A 16,402-nucleotide genomic window follows, 5' to 3' on the forward strand; every position below is an offset into this window, starting at 1 on the left:
GGGGAACATTATAGCTGACTTCAGTTAGCCTTTGAACCTAAGGAAATGGGCTTTCAAACTGGTAAAATATAAATCTTGTGACCCTGTTTCATTTCCACCTTTCCCCTTCTTACAGGTCAGCAAAGCTCTTTGCTGCCAAAGAGTAATATATAAGTTTATATTGCAGTTCAAATCTGAATTTGGGGAGAGGACTAGGATTATGCCAACAAGCAAATGGAAACAGGGTAATAGAAAAACAAAGAAAATCTATATATTACATGATGAGGAGAAAAGCTTCTTTTACCTGAAACAGAGGGTGGGAAGAAGGGGAGGTAACAGGACTGAAGAAGGATGGAAGGAAGAGAGGACTGAGGGTCAGGGTTCAATATTTTATTTGCCCCTCTCCTAAGAAATCTGATGGCCCCACCTTGTTTGCTTTTTATTTTTTTAGGGCTGTCAAGTGATTTAAAAAGTTAAGCACAATTAATCACACTGTTAAACAATAGAATAAGGTTTATTTAAATATTTTTGGATATTTTCTACATTTTCGAATATACTGATTTCAATTACAACATAACACACAAAGAGTACAGTGCTTACTTTATATTAATTTGATTAAATATTTGTGCTATAAAAACAAAAAATAATATTTTTCAATTCACCTCATACAAGTACTGTAATACAATCTCTCCATCATGAAAGCTGAACCTACAAATGTAAAATTATGTACAAAAAAAACTGCATTCAAAAATAAACCAATGTAAAACTTTAGAGCCTACAAGTCTACTCAGTCCTACTTCTTGTTCAGTCAGTCACACAGACAATGTTTACAATGTCACTTGAAAGTGAGAAAAGGTGTTCACAAGGCACTGTTGTAACCGGCGTTGCAATATATTTACATGCCAGACGTATTAAAGATTCATATGTCCCTTCATGCTTCAAACACCCTTCCAAAGGACACGCATCCATGCTAATGAGGGGTTCTGCTTGATAATGATCCAAAGCAATGCAGATCTGTTCATGTTCACTTTCATCACCTGAGTCAGATATCACCAGCAGGAGGTTGATTTTCTTTTTTGGTGGTTCGGGTTCTGTAGTTTCCACATCAGAGTGTTGCTCTTTTAAGACTTCTGAAAGCATGCTCCTCACCTCATCCCTCTCAGATTTTGGAAGGCACTTCAGATTCTCAAATCTTCAGTTGAGCGCAGTAGCTAACTTTAGAAATCTTACATTGGTATCTTCTTTGTGTTTTGTCAAATCTGCTGTGAAAGTGTTCTTAAAATGAACAACATGTGCTGGGTCATCATCCAAGACTGCTATAACATGAAATATATGGCAGAATGCAGGCAAAACAGAGCATGAGACATACTATTCTCCCTCAAACAGTTCAGTCAATTTAATTAACACTTTTTTTTTTTTTAAACGAGCGTCATAAGCATGGAAGCATGTCTTCTGAAATGGTGGCCCAAGCATGAAGGGGCATACAGATGTTTAGTATATCTGGCACATAAATATCTTGCAACGACGGCTACAAAAGTGCCATGCGAATGCTTCTTCTCACTTTCAGTTGACGTAAATAGGAAGCCGGCAGCATTATCTCCCGTAAACGTAAACAAACTTGCCTGTCTTAGTGATTGGCTGAACAAGAAGTAGGATTAAGTGGACTTGTAGGCTCTAAAGTTTTACATTGTTTTGTTTTTGAGTGCAGTTACGTAACAAACAAAAAATAAATAAATCTACATTTATAAGTTGCACTTTCACAATAAAGAGACTGCATTATGGTGTTGTGTGAGGTGAACTGAAAAATACAATTTCTTTTGTTTATCATTTTTACAATGCAAATATTTGTAATAAAAATATAAAGTGAGCACTGTACATTTTGTATTCTGTGTTGTAATTTGAAAATGTAGAAAAACCATCCAAAAATATGCAATAAATTTCAATTGGCATTCTATTGTTTAACAGTGCGATCAAAAGTGCAATTAATCAGGATTAATTTTTTTGAGTTAATTGCATGAGTTAATTGTGATTACTTGACAGCCCTGTTTTTTTTTTTTAATTTTTGTTAAGGTCCAGAAGGAGGTAAGAAGGCAGACAAGTTAAAACTTGCTGGGTGAAGTTAAAGGGGGGGGGGGGGGGGAGGAGAGAGAGAGGCAGGGAAAAAAAAAACCAACAGGGGTGATATTATGGAATGAATCTATTGTAGACCACCAAAATCAGGTGGAGGATGATTTTAGGACAAACAAATTGCCAAAACATAGCACAGGGTAGTAATGGGGGATTAACTGCCAAGACAGCTGTTGGAAACAGTAACATTTTGTTTCAGATAGTGGAGGAAGTAACCTAACAGGAAGGAATTGGTTGCAAATCTAAAGGTTGAACTCAATTCGATGGACGTGATCTGTAATGATAGATTTCATGATTTTAAAGAAAGGAAGGAGTGAGAGGAGAAGAAGAAGGACAAGGGACTTCAAAAAAGTAGAATTCAACAACCTGGAGAACTGATAGGTAAGGTGCCAAGGGAAGAAAACTTGAAGGGAAAAGGCATTCAGGAGAGCTGGCCGCTTCTTAAAGAGACAGTATTAAAGGCATAACAGCAACTATTGCGATGCAAAGGAAAGACAGAAAGAACAATAAGAGACCAATATGGCTCCATCAGGAGCTCTTTAAATGACCTGAAAATCAAAAAGGAATCCTACAAAAATTGGAAACAGTTACAAATTGCTAAGGATGAGTACAAAAGAATAGCACAAGCATGTAGAGACAAAATCAGAAAGGCTAAGGCACAAAATGAGATACACCTAGCAAGGCACATAAAAGACAAAAAGAGGTTCTTTAAATATATTAGGAGCAAGCGAAAGACAAAAAATTGTAGATCCACTGCTTAGCAGAGAAGGAAAGCTAATATCAAGAAGGCCGAGGTGCTTAATGCCTATTTTCCTTCAGTCTTCACTAAAAAAAGCTAACGGTGAGCAGATGGCTCAACACAATTAATATTAACAACAAGTGGGAAGGAACAGGAGCCAAAGTAGAGGAAGAACAGTTAAAGTATATTTAGGTAAGTTAGATGTATTCACATCACAGGGCCTGATGAAATTCATCCTAGGGCACATAAGGACCTTCCTGAGGCCATCTCTCAATCATTAGTGATGATCTTCAAGAACTCACAGAGGACTGGCTGGGTCCTAGAGGACTGAAGGGCAAACATAGTACTTACTTTTAAAAAGTGGAACAAAGAGACCTGGAATCGAAGTTAGGCTGACACCTGGAAAGGTGCTGGAACAAATTATTAAATAACCTATTTGTAAGGAGATAGAGGATACTAGGGTAAATAAGGAATAGCCAGCATGAATTTGTCAAGAACAAATTGTGCAAAACTAATCTAATTTCCTTCTTTGACAGGATTATTGGCCTAGTGGATTGGAGGCGGGGAGACGATGGGCTACCGACGCGATACCTTGATTTTAATAAGGCTTTTCACTTCACACAGCCCCACATGACATTCTTGCAGGCAAACTAGGGAAATATGATCCAGATGAAATTACTATATGCATCCGAAGAAGTGGGCTGTAGTCCACGAAAGCTTATGCTCTAATAAATTTGTTAGTCTCTAAGGTGCCACAAGTACTCCTGTTCTTCTTTTTGCGGATACAGACTAACACGGCTGTTACTCTGAAACCTACTATAAAGTGGGTACACAGCTGGTTGAAAGACCATACTCAAAGAATAGTTAACAATAGTTTGCTGTCAAACTGTGAGGATGTCTGTAGAGGGATTCCACAGGGGTCCATCCTGCATCCAGTACTATTCAATAAGTTAATTAATGGCTTGGATAATGGAGAGAAGAGTGTGGTTGTAAAATTTGCAGATGACACCAAGCTGGGAAGGGTTGCAAGAACTCTGGAGGACAGGATTAGAATTCACAATAACCCTGATAAATTGGGGAATTGGTCTAAAAACTACAAAATGAAATTCAATAAAGACAAGCGCAAAGTACTATACTTAGGAAGGAAAAAATCAAACGTACAGCTATAAAATAGGGAATAACTGGCTAGGCAGTCACACTGCAGAAAAAGTATCTGGGGGTTATAGTGAATCACAAATGGAATATGAGTCAACAATGTGTTGCATCTGTGAAAAACGCTAATATCAATCTGGGGTGTATTAACCGGAAAGTCATATCTAAGATACGGGAAATAATTGGCCTGCTCCATTCAGTACTGGTGAGGCCTCAGCTGGAGTAGTGTGTCTTGTTCTGGGCACCACTCTTAAGGAAAGATGTGGATAAATTGGAGACAGTCCAGATAATTGCAAGAAAAATAATAAAAAGGTTTAGAAAACAACCTGTGAGGAAAGATTAAAATAACTGGGCATGTTTAGTCTTGAAACAAGAAGGCTGAGGAAGGACTTGATAAACAGTCTTCAAATATTTTAAGGGCTGTTATAAAGAGGATGGCGATCAATTGTTCTCCATGTCCACTGAAGGCAGAACAAGATGTAACCGGTTTAATCTGCAGCAAGAGAGATTTAGGTTAGATATTAGGAAAAACTTTGCAAGTATAAGGATAGCTAAGTTCTGGACTAGGCTGCCAAGAGAGGCTGTGGAATCCCCATCAGAGGTTTTTAAGAAAAGATTAGATGAACATCTGTCAGGCTGGGTCCTGCCTCAGCGCAGGAGGCTGGACTAAATGACCTCTGGAGTCCCTTCCAGCCCTACAGTTCTATGATGATATTGTTTCTTCCCCTGCCATGAAAAGTTTAGAGGCTACTTCAACTGAAGGGAGTGAAGCTAAATCATCATCTTCGTTGCTGATTAACAGCTTGGTAATTCCAATTACAGGAGCAAATCAGTGCAGATTCAAGAAGCCAAAGTAGAAAGGTCTGTATATTCATAATATGGTTAGAGAATAACCGTATAGTGTTTATACAAGTATCTATAATCTGATTGGCTAGTAAAAGACATCTAATTACACCATAATGTTAGTCTCTAAGCTGCCACAAGTACTCCTGTTCTTTTTGCGGATACAGACTAACACGGCTGCTACTCTGATACGTGCTATATGAATATTAAGAAACAGACATGAAATAATTATGCAAGTCAGACAAATTAGAGTGCACTGAATTGCAAAACTGCAAAAAACTGTACAGTTATGCATCAAACTGTACAGCGTTCACCGCACTCTGACTGATAAACCCCATTTCAGTGTACCATATAACACCAATAATCAGATCAATAGTTAACAGTAGTCCGCTTGTACCATTCATATTTTGCACCAAAATATATTAAGGAAAGTTTAGAAGTTACCGTAAAAAGGGGTTCATTCTTGTATTAAGATGCTCCTCCTAGGTGTACGCCATTTCTACTCATTCAAGGAGGAAAAGTACACAAGCAAACAAAATACAAGTAGTAGGGGCTGAAGTGATTTTGACTCCTCAGCAGATCTGTGAAGGAGTAGACAGGACAGAGGGACACAGGGAAGCCTTGATCAAAGCAGCATGCTTGGGGAACTGAAATAAATATGGCTGTTGATTTTGCACTTGACCCCAAATGCCATTTAAATGATGCGCCTGGATGACAGACTTTGAAAGACTGGAGTACTCAGACAGTTGAACCCTTTCCTGTCGGAAAAGTAGGCCAAGATCAGGCCCTGCTGATAGAACTCCCACAAGCACAAATGCACCTGGCCCCCTTGTCAATCATTTCCCACTTGCCCTAAATATTTCTGGATTTTAAACACTAGGAAAAAAGACACCCTGTCCAGGAATGAGGTTCAGTTTTGTATGCAAACAAATACTCAACCAAGTCTTTGTTATCCAGTGAACCACTAATGGCATATAACATTTGTAGTCATGCCAGAATATAAGAGGAAGTTACTGTTAGAGCTGGATGAACAATTCACAATAATGTATTTAGGGAATGAAGCCGCCTCCCCCACAAATTACTCACAGACAGATTGTGACTTTTATGAAATAGTTCACTGTTTGAAGGTGTTCAATGAATGTTGTGTGAACAAACTTTAGTCTCTGCGTTGTTCACAAACTTCACTGGAACCTCAAAGTACTCAGTATTAGTGATCAGATATTCAAGCTATGTGACTGGCCAACTAAATTACATCTTATAGTTTCTGTTTGCTAATTGGCTAGCCTAACCTTTAAATTTTTGCCTTTTAAAATAAAAAAGTTAGTTTCACCATGAAATTCATTTGATTGATTAAATAAATCTCAAGTTTGGAATTTGCTTTCTGTAAACATCTATACCAGTAGAACTCTGCTCAGTTGTTTGCAAAAGTGTGAATAAAAAGGGATGTAAACTTACTGGATGCAAAATTTGCTTTAAAAGTTGCCAAAAATATTTACCAACAATTAAGAGCTTTTTAGTGAGAAAAGAACTGCGGACTCACACCTCACACTAGGCATTTCCAGATACAATTAAACTGAACGTCTCATTTTCAATCAACACATGCACATTACCCAGTGAGCCCCCAAAACCACTCAACACAAGATTACTGCAAAATCCTAGAGTAATTATTAGAACATTTGGCCTAACTCCAATTAAACTAGCCTTTATGCTTATTTTTATAGGCACAGTCTCTTTGCACTCTGGAATGCAACCCAACACCCAACTCCATTAAACTTGTGAAAAAAAAAAAAAAAAAAAAAACTCTGAAAATGTACAACATGTAACCAATTCAGTAGCCAGTGTTCTATTGTGAGCACTCTTCTTTCCTCCTGTGAGCCCAAGAACATGCCGTTTTTGAAACACTGAACTGTCTCCTATTTTTTTCCTCCAAGAACTTAGATACCAAAATACAAATTTTGATTTCTATGCTTAAAGAGGGACTCACCTTGTATGCAAACACTAAATATGTGAATTTGCCAAGTGGAAGATGTGTTTTAAAAGAAGAAAGAAAAACCGGGACAGTCATTTCTTCCTTCCCAGCTCCTGAATTTCTGTAACAAGTCTGCGCATTTACACTTCCTACTTTGGAAGTAAACATTCTACATGCACTCAGATCTAAATCCTGACTCAGCAGAGAAGCACATAACCATAGGAGTTCCAACTTACTGGAGGCTACACAATGCCTACAAAGGGAACGGTATACACCCAATGTCCTGCAGAGTTGAGCTTTTAGCAGGTGCCATTTGCAGTAGCGAAGAGATGGAATTTCAGGGGCGTGCAAGGAGATAGCCTTGGATCTGCAACAACTCTCATCCACCAGCCAAACATCTCCCCTTCAAAGCCCTTTCCCCTCAGAAGAGTATTCTATTTCTCCTCCCTACTCCAGAAAGAACCCTGTAAAAATTCCATTTACTTGGTCCTTTGGCACTGGATTTGTTAATGTCATGCTTTAAATTATGTGCTTACCTAGAAAGACCAGCTAACATGTTATGCAGCAGGCTCTGCTTCCTGCAAAATTAACTTTAAAAAATACATAAATAGTCCATGTAATAGAGTCTATTCTCCACAGGCCAATCCCTTCGAGGGTTATAACAGGATTTTTTAACACAGTTGTAAAACTGTAACAAATAGGTAGTTCAGACACAAACCATATATGTTACTTTACCAGAAACTGATGTTTAAAAACTGATGTTGACAAAGCTGTAGTTAACTGCTGTGTAGGCATAAAAAGCCGCTGAATGGACAATGCTGTTTGGTTGTTTTTTTAACCCCTACAGTTGAATACTGAAATGAGGGAGGAACTTGAATCTACAAATTAATTAGGAAAGACGAAGTCCATTCCTGTTGCCCTGTGAATGGACCCTGCAGGGCCAGGCTCATGCAACAGGCATGAACTGAAGTCTGCAGGATTTGTTCATCTCTAAGGCCTGGTCCACACTAACCCCCCATTTCGAACTAAGGTACACAAATTCAGCTACATTAATAACGTAGCTGAATTCGAAGTACCTTAGTTCGAACTTACAGATCCAGACGCGGCAGGCAGGCTCCCCCGTCGATGCCGCGTAGTCCTCTCACCGAGCTGGAGTACCGGCGTCGACGGCGAGCACTTCCGGGATCGATCCCAGAAGATCAATTGCTTACCGCCGGACCCGGAGGTAAGTGTAGACCTACCCTAAGAGTTGTTCTTCAGTAGTCTCACTTTGCTCCCCATGATAGTATGCAAAACGTGAGGTCCTATATGTTAAAACATACATTACTTCCAGATGTAACAAGGGATTCGGTGTGTTCAAGCTTAAGTCTAAAAAAAAAAAAAAAAAGTGAAAAGTGTATTTCTCAGGGTTGAGATTTTGTGATGGGAGGGGAAAAGTGGGGGCTTTTAAAAAATAAACAGGAAATAAACAAAACTCAGTCCACATGTAATTTTAAAAAACTGCAGGAAACAAAATCGTGGGGGTGAAAGTTACATAGCAGCAAAATCCAATTGATCTGGAACTGAAATAACATTCTTTGAATTGTTTAGTACATAAAATTATGAAACATCACAAACCAGATAACCAGTCTACTCAACAGTACACTACTTGGCACTTCCTTGAAACAGCTATTGCTTTTATTGGCTATGAATTAAATATTTTAATATAGTAAATGTTCTGCTTTCATCTAAAAGTTTCCACCTTTAATAGGTGGATTAGTAAACTGAGTTTTTTAAGATCAAACAATAAAGTGATAAGTAAAGTTGGTTGAAATATCATTTATCCTTCCTATCCAGCCTACAAAAACAGAAGTTGAACTACCTGTTTGAAAGGTCTTTTTGCTTGGCAGCAAACTTTTCAGCAAAATGTATTTAAGTGTCAGGATTTTCCACCTGGAAGGCAAATGTTCCCATACTACTGAAGAAAATGACACATTCCTTTATTTGCCAAAGCAAACAATACGATTAATTATTCTGCGGTAATACTTTATCACCTTAGCCAACAGAATTAGAATTTTGAGAAGCTAAATCTCTTGATGTAACTGCCTCAAAGAATGCATTTTTGAAATGACTGTGAAAACAGTATGTAATTCAGGTAGTTTTTATTCTATACATTTAAAAAAAATAGAATAGACATTTGGTATACAAGTCTGACTTATCTCCAGAAAAAAAAAACTGTCCAATCTCCCAAAGTTCAATAAAAATATACAAACTTTTTCCATTCTATACTACCTAAAATTGAGGTGCTTCAAAAATCCACTCCTAATGCCAAGCAGGCATCTTTCCTAACTGAACATCTGTGGCAGAATCTAGGGTTTCTTCACAGAGTAAGTTTCTAGCCTTTATAGTTAACAACCTTCCAAACATGAACTGAGGATAAACCAACACTGAGCTTCCCGGCTCTTTGAGCTCTGGTCAAGTGAAAAATTCTCTAAGTTATATCTGTTCTTAAATCTGCACGCAAACAGTGCCAGCACTTCGGCTGCCCTTCATGTTTTCACTTTGCTATAACAGAGTGAAAACTGATCAGGCTAGTTAATTTTCACTGCTACTGTTGGAAATCCACAGTCAACGCTGAAACTGACAAGAATCAGGTCAATTACACTGTGCTACATCTTGGGAAAGCTGTGAGCTGCAGCAGCAGAGGTGCTACTATCCAGGATGGGCAGGGGAAGCACTGGACCAGCTATTCACTGGGGAGGACCACCCAGAAAAAGGCTGTGAGAACGGTAGATTAGCAGAGTCCCTCCACACAGGGCCGGCTTTAGCAAGAGTGGGGCCCGATTCCTGTGGGCGGGGCTTGCTGCAAGCCAAGCCCCCAGGAATCGAGCCGCGCCGCGGGGGGGGGGGGGGGGACGACAGCGGGAGACCCGAGCCGCGCCGCAGGGACCGGGCCAGGCCGGAGCCGACCCGAGCCGCGGGGGCCGGGCTGGAGCCAGAGCCGCTGGGGCCTGCGGGAACGGGCCGCGCCTCCCCGGAGCCCTTCTCGCGCCCCCACCACCCCAGCTTACCTTGTGCTGCCGGCCGCCCCTGCTTCTTTTCAGACTTCCCGCGAATCTCTGATTCGCGGGAAGCAGGGGAGAGGGCGGAGCATTCAGGGGAGGGGAGGAGGGGGAAGTGAGCTGGGGGCGGGGTGGACAGCTGCAGCGTGGGGCCCTCTTGGCGCGGGGCCCAATTCAGCCGAATCGGCTGAATCGGCCTAAAGCTGGCCCTGCCTCCACACACCCTCCTTCTTCAAGGAGCCAAAGGAGGCTTCACATTTTAGTTTTTAAATGCCTGATTATCAGAGACTACAAGTGACAGAGTTCCCTCAAGGAGAGAATTCCTCAAACAGCACTTTGAAAGGAATCCTTCTCCTCTCCCTGCATCTGGGGGTCACCTTGGCTCCTCCCCTCAACACTATCTGTGACAATGAGTACTACTTGTCTTACTTTAGTCCTCAGCTATCAGGTGACTAGTCAATTCTTCAAGCCCCATATGTGAAAAGGGTGGATGGGTAAGGCGAAGTGAGCAGATGTGGGCAACAGCATGTGTGTAGATATGGGTGGGAGAAGAAAGTGAAAGTGATTTTGGAGGAGAGAGAAACAGTAAAGAATATATATATATATAGTGGAGCAGGGAGCACACATATTGTAAGGAAATAAAGACACATAAAGGGAGTGGAAAGAGAGGACATAAATACAGAAGGCAATGCAGATAAACCACGATCTATTATAGGATAGAAACGAGAAAGTGGAATTAAGTCATGGAAGGACTGAATGCATAACAATCAAGAAACATACTATAAGTAACATTTTTAACAATTAAATAGGAAGTGGATTGAGGATACACTACAATTAAATCTGGTACACAACCCTTTTAATCCATTAAGTTACAGGTGCTATGGCTTGGAGAGCATACCTCCCCTTTGGTTCATAGGTTTCATCTTCTATCTATTAAGTACATTTTTCAAGCACTGCCTTTCATTCAGGGATCAAAAAGCTCTTGAAGGACATTACCCACACATTGCCCCAGTGACAGAGGTATACTATATACATTTTAAAGAGGAAGGAACTAAGACGCAAAAGTAATGGGTCTTTATAAGGCCACTCAAAAAAACCTGTCGCAGAACTGGGCTCAGGACAGGAGTTCTATTTTCGATCCCTGATGTAACCATTAGAATCCACTTCCGCTTCCTAATTTATCACTGCTCAAAGATAAATACACATGAAGATTTTGATTAATCCCACACATTTCCAGCTGCAAGCAGAAACCACAGATGCTTGTGCACATGCTTTGTTTGCAAGCAAGTGACATTTCATGTTTCCGCTAATCCCTGTAGAGTAATTCCATTAACACTCTAAATTTGTACTGTTATACACCATATCAATGATACTTATTTTGTGGATCATGAAAAGAGATGCCAATCAGACTACATATATCCCACCTTCCATAGAAGCAGATTTGCTTTAAAATCTGTCTTCCTGATACAACAGCAAGATCCAACTATTTACATTGTTGATTCCCACAGTGTCTTCTTTTGAAAGTGATGGGATCCAAATCCCATCTTTAGAACACCATGTGAACCTGTGCAAAGGATTCTGAAACGCATCTGAGGAAGATAAGAAGCAAGCGACGGAATAAAGGATGGCCTAAGTCACAATTAAAAAAAAAGAGGTGCTAAGTACCTCTAGCTAATGTAATTTTACATACCATGGGGTGCAGTTGACATGCACCCACTACACAACATAATTCTAAACACTTTTTTTAAAAGGAAGATTAAATAGCCCCCCAAGGAGATATTTGTGCAGCATGTACTTACATATATTTCACTGTGGTCAAAGCGCTTTTTGAGGTTATTAATGAATGAATCTTCACTAAGAGGCTCTAAAAGCACCATATCTCCCACTCCAATCATGTTGTCTAGAAGTGACGTCTTCACCTCCATTTTGGCCATTTTCCTCTATTGGGAGAGAAAAAACAATTTGAGCATGATTAATTTGAAAGGGTCCATTTATTCACATATATAGGAGCTATCTAGGAGTTTGGCTGAACATCACGCAGGAACATAAATACATCGAGTGTCATTTCTATTAAATGTTTTTCAAAATGTTATATTTTTAATCTAGAAAGGACAGAATTCACAACAATAATTCAAAGCAATGTGGACATAAAACAAAGGCACCCAAAACATAGCCCACAAAGTCCTAAGATGCAGCCCTTGTTTGCTATATATCAAATATTGAGAGGCAATTCAAGGTGACTGAAGATTCCAAAAGGTCAGAACCCAAGATTCCTTTATTTGTTTTCATGGAAGAGAAGCTAGAAACAAATAAATGTTTTGATTTGCAGTTAATTTATATGGATACATTTCAAATTTAGGGCCCAATCCTGAAGTCCCTATGCAAGTGGATTTTCCAGGGACTTAGTGAAGCGTTCCCACTTTTAAGAAGTCAATTGTTTTTAAAACTGAAAATCAAGAGCTGAATTGCAACTTATGCATAGAATCCAGACCTTTTTATTAAAATAAAAGTATGTTCAATATGTACATAAACCCAACTTTCTATTGATTTTTAGAATGCCCACTGCTTTTTATGGGCTTACTGTCCGTATTCCAATTTGATTCAACTTTTCCCATCTTCACCTTCCCTCCGCTACTCCAAACATTCTTTTAGATTCTTAAAAGTAAAACTACTTAATGAACTTAAGTCAGACAAGAAAGCTATTCTAAATTATACATTGCATTTCCCATGTTTTGGGGTTTAATAGAATCTTTCCTTAGTATTCACAACATAATAGTCTGGACTGTCTACCATCCAATCACTGTAGAACTATACCTTTACCTTTGTCAAATAATTAATTTTCTTAACAACTCCTTTCAACTGGAATGCAGACACTCAACAATTTACTTCCAACTTCATTTGCTGAAACCAGAGATAATTTCCTGAACAGATCTTTTCAAATCAAACAGAAAATAAACGGCTCCAAAACTATGGGCATGTCTACAAAGAAAGCAAAACCCACAGCTGGCCCATGCCAGCCAACTCAGACTCACAGGACTTGGGATGCAGGACTGTTTCACTCCATGTGGATTTCCAGGTTCAGGCTGGAGCCTGAGCTCTGGGACTCTTCTACCCCGCAGTCCGAGCCCCACAAGTCCAAGTCAGCTGGCACAGGACAGCCATGGGTTTTTCTTTGCTATGTAGACATACTCTAAACTTCCCTTAATAGGGACAGGAGAAAATTGAGGACCAGGATCAAGCCAAGGAATTCATACATGTAAACATTTTTACAACAAAATTAAATAATTGATCGAAGACTGCATTGTAAATGCTGAACTACAGATAGATGAACAGCCTTGTGACATCATAAACTCAAATAAATGTTGAGATTACTGTGCCACCATGCAAATTTATAACAGTAAAATAGCCATATTAATGAGCAGTGACCTGTCAATAATAAGTATCTGGGCTGTCATCTTCTGTCTATTCCTCCACAATGAATTTTAGTTTTATGTTATTTTTTCTTGTTTTCTTATGAAAACTAGTTTAAATAAAGTTTCTGTAGGGGATTATTAGTTTATACAATCAGTGATAAGCAAACTATTTGCATGTTTACTACTATCACATTTACATGATTTCCCATAAAAATTAATCTGAAACTACTCAGTCCAGACTATCATTTTATCTCCTATTTTCAACTATGACCACCGCATAATTATGCGCTACTTAATTTTTGAACTGTGGTTCAAATATCCCTCAAATCATCAACCCAGACTCAAGGCATGTTTGATGTTATTCCAAGTTCAACCAAGAAAACTTGCAGCTCTACCGAAGTTAACAGAAGTAATAGTTACAAGATTCCCAACCTTAACCAAACTGGGGAATCTTAGAAATTCACATGGATATGTGAAAGCTGTCTCATAATCATGCTGGACTGTGGTAGACAACTGTTGCTAGGTCAGTCTTGCTAGACAAACAAGAATGGATTTCCTTGCATATTGGAGAAAGCCATTTCATCAAAATCTTGGTTTAGTCCTAAAAAAACCTCAGCTCCTGAATTAGTAAAAAAAAATTAAAATGCCCCCCAAAAAGTCATGCCATAGGTATGACTTGGATTTGTACATATTTTCCACTCATTCCCATCAAACTACTTTTTAGAAACCACTGGTCTGACTTTAAATTGTATATTTACTCTTCATGGGATTTTTTTCTGCAACTAATGTTCAACTATTTTGTATGAGCTGTTCAAAAAAAAAAGTCCTCCTCGAATATGGAATTTATTAAATATTGAGTCAGTACCAAAAAAAGTTCAGCTAGCACAAAACCCTAATATGGTCAACTGTAACCTAAAATTTAAGCCTAGCCAGTAGAGCTCATTTACCACTCTGAAATTACAAACCACCTACCATGCTAAACACATCATTGCTATGGAATTTCAAGACCAGGAGTACACAAGCCATTAAGCCTATTCATATACTGCTCAACTAAGAGGCACTTACAAAAGGGTTGCACCAAGTCACCATTCCCAGCATTCAAAGCAAGAACAGTGCATGACTTACAGAGATCAGTCTACTGACAGTATTTGAGAAAGGAGTTCACAAGGTTTATTCAATTCTAAGACTTTTTTGCAGTAATCTAGCACCATAGTATCATTGGTCATTTCTATCAGCTTTAGAACAGGAAGATATTACTGACCTAGATAGTAAAACTGGGATAATATGCTGGCTACACAGCGTGATTCAACAATTCTTTTCTAAATCAATTTCAGTAATTTAAAGGACATTTTTGAAGGCCAAACGTTTGGCTTACATTGAAATTGGTATGATCCAAAAACATTCTACAATCCAAATGGTTTAAGCCACCATTTTGGGATCCTATCTGCGAGTCTTACTCTGGCACAGTTGTTACAATGGAGAATTTAAGCAAGCTTGCAGGATGGATTTAGTTTAGAAAGAGGACAGAGAAGAAGCAACTGGAAAAGGATTTTCAGTATACAGATATTGTTAAGAAGAACCAACAATAATGCAAAACACACATTAAACAATTAGACTTATGCTAATAGAATAATTAAGAATAGAATAGAATAGAATAGAAGTGAAGAGGCATTAAAATAGAATCGTTAAGGTTTGTAAGGCAGTTTGAAAGTGCACGGTGCCAAGTATTATTATTGCTAAAGAAAGAGTCAACACTATATATCAGTAGAAAACGAAATGTCCTATGTTGCACTGGTAAGGGAATAAATTTCAGCCAAGACATTCATAGATGGATCTCTAAACTTTGGAGCGCAAATCCATGTCAGGCCTCTAATTAAATGTTTTAAAGGTGCTGAGCACCCAGCAGCTCCGATCGACCTGTTATAGAGCTATTGTGTTCTCAATAGTCACCCAACTTCCTAAATAGAGACTTATTTTTGAAAGTCTTTGCCCTTCAACTATAAAGCAATGGTACGCTTCTGGAATGGATTTGGTAAAATTAATGTTGCCAAGCTTAAAAATGAAACCAAACTGCCAGCATTAGCCAGTGCTGTGTATTGCACTTATAAAAACAAAACAAGCAAGTTGGTTAAATGTCAGATGTGTTAATTATGCTTTGCTTTTTTATATAAACACAAAAATGACTTTTGCTTTGGTTATTTCTCTATACAAATTACTGACCTGAGAAAGATTCAAAGAGGTACTGAAACTGTGTAATATTAAGACCGTAGAAAAGCTTAATAAAAATGGCAACCCCAGATTTACCTAACCCATTTACAGCTGTATCAAGCTCGTTTGGATACACTGTATGAAACAGAGTTGTGTAAAGTTTACAGTTGTAAATTATTAAATTTTAGTATAACAAGAAGTTGGCTCAGAAAAACAAACACAAACTCTGCTGATCAGATTTTTCCCCAAATATTTTCTGAACTCTCCCACGCCCACTTGCTAGTTCCCTCCCCTATTAATCTTCCTCATCATCCCCAGAGTATACTCCATCTCCATCCTACACCACCATCCCTGTTCTCTTCCTATTCAGTGGCCAACTTCCTCCTTCATCACTCTTCCTCCGGGCCCTGTTCCCACTTAACTTGCATAGATTTCAATTAATTTTACATTATAAAAAAGGATGTTCAATTGTCCAGAATCTTGTCTATGTTAGATAAAAACACACTGCAACAAGCCAAGAAAAACCTTGGGCTTGCAATACTAGTTCAGTGTTTTGTGTCCACACGCTCCAATGCCTGGGATAACTGTATTCATGTCCAGCTGGAACACTATAGTCAACAATGATTCTCTTCTGTCCCCACGCAGTCTACGTACGAAGCCACAAAGCTCTGCAGCCTAGCACTGGCTTCTACTGCCCCTATCTAATGACAACTCCTCTATGTTCAACTTACTCTCTACTCCCTTTATGCTCCTGCTCTTCTCTTATAGACCACTCTTATTAGAACAGAGTCTTCCCTTCCATTGCATTCCATTTGCTTGGTCAATTCAGATGTATTTATTCCCTGAACCCTAATTTGAGTATTAGCACAGATTTTCACTTAAAAATAAAAACATAAGAACGGCCATGCTGGGTCAGACCAAAAGTCCATCT

The 16,402-nt window shown here is 38.9% G+C and overlaps 1 protein-coding gene across 4 annotated transcripts in view; it reads right to left on the minus strand.

The window, feature by feature from the left end:
* MYO1B (myosin IB) overlaps window positions 1-16,402 on the minus strand; it is a 193,449-nt gene that overhangs the window by 155,604 nt on the left and 21,443 nt on the right. For all 4 annotated transcript variants that reach the window (XM_054043748.1, XM_054043750.1, XM_054043751.1 and 1 more), the window contains exon 2: window positions 11,650-11,790. In XM_054043748.1, the coding sequence (XP_053899723.1) occupies window positions 11,650-11,784 (135 nt within the window). In that variant the 5' untranslated portion in view covers window positions 11,785-11,790. The remainder of the gene's footprint in view (window positions 1-11,649; window positions 11,791-16,402) is intronic.

This window comes from Malaclemys terrapin, chromosome 11 (assembly GCF_027887155.1).
Source record: "Malaclemys terrapin pileata isolate rMalTer1 chromosome 11, rMalTer1.hap1, whole genome shotgun sequence".
Lineage (NCBI taxonomy): Eukaryota > Metazoa > Chordata > Testudines > Emydidae > Malaclemys > Malaclemys terrapin.